This window comes from Cyprinodon variegatus, unplaced genomic scaffold, assembly GCF_000732505.1.
Source record: "Cyprinodon variegatus isolate N-32 unplaced genomic scaffold, C_variegatus-1.0 Scaffold635, whole genome shotgun sequence".
Taxonomy (NCBI): Eukaryota; Metazoa; Chordata; class Actinopteri; order Cyprinodontiformes; family Cyprinodontidae; genus Cyprinodon; species Cyprinodon variegatus.
This window is the reverse complement of record NW_015151088.1, coordinates 494,755-501,047: the sequence shown is the minus strand read 5'-3', so window position 1 is coordinate 501,047 and position 6,293 is coordinate 494,755. Positions and strand designations below refer to the sequence as shown.

The 6,293-nt window shown below is 36.4% G+C and overlaps 1 protein-coding gene across 1 annotated transcript in view; it reads left to right on the top strand.

Moving 5' to 3' along the window:
• The first annotated feature begins 218 nt into the window (after positions 1–218).
• Positions 219–6,293, top strand: part of LOC107096591 (kininogen-1-like) — a 10,292-nt gene continuing 4,217 nt past the window's right edge. The window contains exons 1-5 of the mRNA XM_015393320.1: positions 219–336; positions 463–562; positions 3,009–3,155; positions 5,188–5,304; positions 5,381–5,456. Of these exons, the coding sequence (XP_015248806.1) occupies positions 494–562; positions 3,009–3,155; positions 5,188–5,304; positions 5,381–5,456 (409 nt within the window). The 5' untranslated portion in view covers positions 219–336; positions 463–493. The remainder of the gene's footprint in view (positions 337–462; positions 563–3,008; positions 3,156–5,187; positions 5,305–5,380; positions 5,457–6,293) is intronic.

Genomic DNA, 6,293 nt, shown 5'->3' with positions numbered 1-6,293 from the left:
ATCTGATTCTGAGGATAATTAGAAGTTTGTATGTTTTATTTTTTTAATCTCTCTGCCTCTGAAACAGACTGATGTATTGACTCAACATGTGGGAGGGCAAACCGAAAAGCAAACATTTACTCCTCTTTTACCAGCTGTGCATGGTGGGTATTGTCCTATGTGTGTGTGTGTGTGTGTGTTTGTGTCCTTTCTGCCCTTCAGTCCACCGTACATTTGTTATCATCTTTCTCAGGAATTCCAGCTACAGTTAGAGAACTTTGCTCAGTCATCTGAACAAGAGAAAGAGGAGTCAGGATTTTCCTCTTCTAGACCAACAGGCCTCCATCTTCACTAACTGTAAGCCTGAATTCAATAGGAAAAGCTTGTTTTCTACTGTATATAAGAAATGTTTAGATTCCTTGTAGGATTAGGATGTAAACAGTCTTATAATTTGTTTGATTTTATTTGTTCTATGATGTGCAGTAAGAGAGAAGTAAGGCAGCCACCGACTTGAATGATGAGGAGCGGAGTGGTGCTGTTTGTTCTGGGTCTGCTGTGCTTCTGCAGCTCCGTTTTTGGGCAGGTAAGAACCACACTGGGTTAAAAAAAACACACACGAGAACTTTATAAAGACAGAGAACATGATTGTTCATCTCTAGCACACTTTGAAAACAAAAAACAATGCATTTTTACTGAGTTTCTAACAAATTCTTTTAATTGCTGGCAAATGTCTGAGCTGTTGGAAGAATTATGTTGATTTTAATTCTTCTAGCTTTAGTTTATCTGATTACCATATCAATGTCCAGTTAACTTTGTTTAGATAAGAGACCAAACTCTAATCTAAGTCGTCTCTGAGCTCTGATCAGTGACCCTAAAAAGCACCTTGGAGTTCTCTCTCCACGCTCCGATCTGCACATCTCACTTCACCTAAGCAGAAAAAGTGAAGTCAAATAATAATCATAATTAATTTAACATTTTTCTTATTCTAAATAAGAAAAATAAACATTTTTAAGTGCATACTAATGAAAAACTTTCTTTTATTTTTATTTTTTTTAATAAGATGCAGTAAAATGCATCAGAACCACTCAGTGAAAATATTCTAAAATTTAGGCAAAAAGAAAAAGAAATCCGACAAAAAACCGATTGATCAAAATCACAAAATATTTAATCGCAAAGCAATCATAGGGAAGGCATTACTTTGTTAAAGTAGCATAACTTCTTAGGTGTCACATTTCTAATGACGCCGGCCCGGCCTGAGGCATGAATAACATTTATGAGTAATTCAATTTTCACAAAAAAAAAAAAAATGTGCAGCTTGAAAAGATATAATAGAAAAGGGTAGAATTACGTTAATTACCAAGGAACAGAAAATATTGATAAATATAAAGATAATGATTAAATTAAACAGTTTATTTGGGGTGTTTATTAATAAATGATTTACAGTTGCTGATGTATTTGTGAAGCAAAATCCATTCTATAGTTTGCTTGCTTGTCAGCTGATAAATGGGTAAAATGTCAAAGTCAAAATGGTTCCTGGGGTGAATGGTTGGTTCAACTGAAACTGGAGCCTACGAATAAAATTCTGCTTAGGACCACATATAACCATGGGACAGTTCTGATTGTCTGTTATTAAAGCAAATCATAATTAAAGCACAAATGAGGTGAAAAGAAGTGTGGAGTGATTAAACTACAATAAATTATATTGATTATGATTCACTAATCTCACAAATCTAAAGAACAATATTTAAGGTTGAACTCTTTACTTTCCCGAACCTAAATGTGAGGAGGCAGGATCACATCAGAAGTAATTTAATAAAAACCAAAGTAGACTTAAAAAACTTTTAAAGAATTTGAGATTCCTTTAAAATCTCCACAACGATAATAACTAATTCAGATGGAAAACATTAATGAGAACTCTTCATTCATGAAATTATAAATGAAATTAGTAAGTAATGAATTCAGTGTAAATTATGAAATGAACGATCAAAATATTTTTAATTAATTAATTAGAAGCGTATTTATGACTTAATTCTGGATCTAATGGCTAGTTTTCATCTGTGAGGAAAAATTTTTAAAAGATTATCTTTGAGTCTCTAGAGCAGTGATTCCCAACCAAGGGTACTCGTACCTCTAGTTGTCCATGAGAGCATTACAAGGGGTACATGAAAATATTTTATTTATTAGGTACTAAAATAAAACAGGGCAGGGATCTGTTTTGCTATTTAAGAGCCCAATGGAAAAATTAAACAAGATTTTATCAACAAAAAAGTAAGTTTTTCTTCTATTTTTGAGTTCATCCTGAGCTGTGACACACATCAAAACCAAGCAGAGGAACAGACTACAAGAAAAGAACAGCCTGGGATCAGCTGTTTTTCACACTGAGCTATCGGAGCTCATCAAAGCAGCTCAGGTGTCTTGATGAAAACAAAGTAAAATTAATTAAGTTAGTCTGACAATAATTTTTGTTCTGTATTTTGTTCTGAATTCATCAAGTTTAAATGGAATTACTGAGAGGAGCTCAAGTTTTATAGATACATGTTTATAACAGGATTTTTTCTCATATTTATTAAGATTCCTCACCAACTTTCAGGCAACACATTTATGTTGTTTTTTATTTTAGATGGAAATAATTAAATGTGCAAATTAAAAGATTAGGTTAAATAGTTTTTATTTTATAATCATCAATGATTTTGACTGAGGGGGTTACCCATGGTAAGACAAAATACCCAAAGGGGTACACAAGTCAAAAAAGGTTTGGAAACACTGCTTTAACGACCCATTACATTATCCACTTTCAAGTATTTCAACCATCATTAGGAAGAACGAAGTGCCTTACTTTTTAAGGATCATGTGGTCTCACCTCTCAAGGGACCCGCAGGATTTTAGCAGGCAGGTGGTTTATAAGCCTACTTTATACTTTGTGTGACTTTTAATATTCACTTCAACTTGATGCAGCAAAGCCATCAGAGAAACATGATCTGTCCTCTTTGAGTTTGATGCCAGCTCTCTGTTTCTTTTGATTTGTCCAGGATGCTGAGGGGACTGAGCAGGGTGTTCAGGTCTTCTGTGATGACATGCACGTGCAAAAGGCTGCCCACAGCGCCTTGCACAAGTTCAACGACAAGTTGACCACTGGATACAAGCTGGCTCTCTTTCAGATCACATCCGCCAGAAAGGTACAGCTCCTAAAAAAAAAGTACAACTTTCTGTAGAAGTGCAAAGAAATCATTATCTTGTTGTTAAAGGTACAGTGGAGGGTTTTCTTTTTACGGGTGGATCATAAAAATAAGTGGTTTTCCTAATTGTCAATCATTCTGGTGATATCTTTATGTAAGGCCATCCTACGTGCTAGTCCCCATTTTCACTTACCAGTGGTGAGTCTGACATAGTGAACATAGTTTTTTTTTGGAAAGTAAGCTTGTATAAGCAATGCAAACAGCAACTTTTCAACAGAGTGCACGAGGAGAAATAGGCTCCTGCATGCTCTCTCACACATTTAACAGGCGTTTGGCCCTCTCTGGAGTGGGTACAGGGTTGTGCATGTGCATTTCTTTTTTTCTTTTATTTCTTTTTTTTTTTTAAGTGGAGAGGGCGGGCCTTTTCAAAAATTCGTAAAAATCGTCCACTATACCTTTAAAGCAGCACTGTTGACATAAGTCTAAGATGAATTTTAGATAAAATGAATATTTCAGGTCAATAACTTTTAGTGGTGTAAAAAATCAGAAGTTACAGATCCAATTTTCTTATTGGCTGAAAGTTACAGTGTCGCTTTAACTTAAAATTTTGCATCAACTGCATTTATTGTTTAGGAATAGTGAAACATTAAGTACTTAAAAAATTAGGAGTTTTTTTTTTTTGTCTTTAGGCAATTAAGAAATTCTTGTTGAGACACTCTGCTCAGAAAGCCCAAATATAAAACACAGACTAAATTATAAAGTGTCTGGTGTGAATGACAACCTTAAAAGACTTTAGGAAGTCATTAAAAGGTAAGATAATAAAAAAAATTATATAAACTTTATAATGCTCGCCATTAGGAAAACTGGAGCATTTAGATCACCTGAAAAACACACAGGGATTTAACATGATGCATTTTCTTAAAGTGCAACTTATGCAAGAGCAGCCTATGATCGGACATTGGTCATGAAATGGACAAACAGCTCCTGGTCCGGGTGGATGGGATCTGTGGCAATATGTCTGTCCTTCTTCTGGACTCCTGTAGCATGTCATGGTGGGTTTCAGTAAAGCCCAGTATGCAGAACACCACGGAAACAGATGAAAAGTTTAACCAAGTTTGAGCACAAGCACATGGAATAAACACAGGAACAGGAGTTTGTGTTAAAGAGTTTATGATTGATACCTTGAGGTGTCCGGGTTTGGCTTTGAGAGAGGAACTGTTGGGTCCAGAGACTGTTTAGTTCAGCAGAGACCAATAACCGCTTCAGCGTCTTACTTCTAACTTGAGGGCAGACCTTGGCTTTGGGTTTCCAGCTCTTAGTCCAGAGCAGCATGGGAATCCAGAGAAGAGTCTTCAGGTTTGGCTCAGAGGGCAGGCTCGGCAGGTTAAGCTCATCCAGAGCTTACAAGGAAAACTGGATTCCTGAAAGCAGAGACAAGGAGGAATTAGAATCCAATCAGGATCTGAAACAACAAAGGTTCTCAGAAGATGCTAGGCTCAGGTGCTAACCAAACTAGATAAACACTGCGGCGTTGAGGCAAGGTCTGAAGGCAGGTTATATACTGGAGGATCCTCTAATGATGAGATGCGCCTCAGGTGTGTCGAAAGCTCAGCTCAGGAGGATCCACGGCGAACTCTGCTGGAGAAAGGTGGAACTTCTCCAGATCCCAACATAGCATAAACTGAGTCCAGACATCCTTCCTTTCCACACATCATGCTGAGACATAGGAGGCTTTCCACCCTGCCTCTGTAAACATTTCTTAGTAGCTGAGTCGAAATTCTGGATTGTTTTAACTTCCTGAGAAAAAAGAGCAATTGTTGGACCTTTTTCACCAGGGGAGAGGTGTGGGGGTTCATATGTAATCAACCAATATTTATAATGTTGTCTTAGGTGTGCATTTTTTAAAACAAACTAAGTGTTGAAAGATCCAAACAAAGCTGTTTTAATGATAACTGACAAGTTCTTGGAAAACCGGGTTTTACCTATTGATCTTTGTTACATACTGATTGTGAGTATTTGTGTATGTGTACAGACAGAAGATGGCTCAGACTCTGTGTATTCACTGGAGTTCACCAGCAGGAGGAGTGAGTGTGTAGTGGGGGACAACAAACCCTGGACAGAGTGTGACTATCTGGCAACTGGACATAGGGTAACACCATTACAGTTATTAATGCATACTGGTTATGACATAAAACAAAGCAGAAACTTCACCTGTTTTCCTACAGGCACCAATTTCATGCAACGCTACAGTCCACATGACAGAATCAGAAGCCGACACCAAACAGGTGGATTGTATGATCGGTGAGTAGATGCATGAAAGATCTTCATAAAAAACAAAAATCACCCTTTTTTTTTTTTTTTTTTTTTTTTTACAAAACATGCATCCACAAGAATTATGAATGGTTGCAGCTAAATAACAAAATTAAATGTCATAGAGTTGAATTATACATCTAAATGTAAGTAAATGAGAATAATCTTACATTAAGATAAAGACATTAAGGGAATAGTTTTTGTCACTAGATTCTTCGAACCTCCCCATGACTTCCAGCACCTGTGTGTCATATTTAGACTAGACAGATCTAACTTGTTTTAGAAATGGCTGGACAGGGATTTTTGATGATAGTTATTCTTGCTTTCTATACACTCTGGCTTTATTGCACTATGCTGTAATCCACTTTACCTTGGAGTCAGCCATCCTTCCCTGAACAGCTGCAGTTTGCCCAGAATACAGCTGCTGCTGCTTCTAATTAGATTGGTAAGGATCTGGGAACACACGATACCAAGTCTGGCTTCCCTCCACTAGTTGGCTGTGCATTTTAGAGCTCATTTTAAGATGATTTTTTTTTTTATTTTAAAGGTTTGCATTGTATAACCTTCCTTGACCTGTCTTCCCTCTGAGCTGTTTCATCCATTGTTTTTTTTGTTTTTTTTCTGTGACATTAATCTTTTAATATCTACTCCCCTGGATGCTAAGTTAAAATGGAAGCTAAGAGGTTAGAGAGACTTTAGTGTGGCGACTTTCAAATTATAAAATTATTCGCATTTAAATATCATACATGCTAATGATAACTGATAATTGAAAAGAAAAATATACAAAACAAATCTACTAGTTGCTGTTACAGAAATAACTTTTTTTTT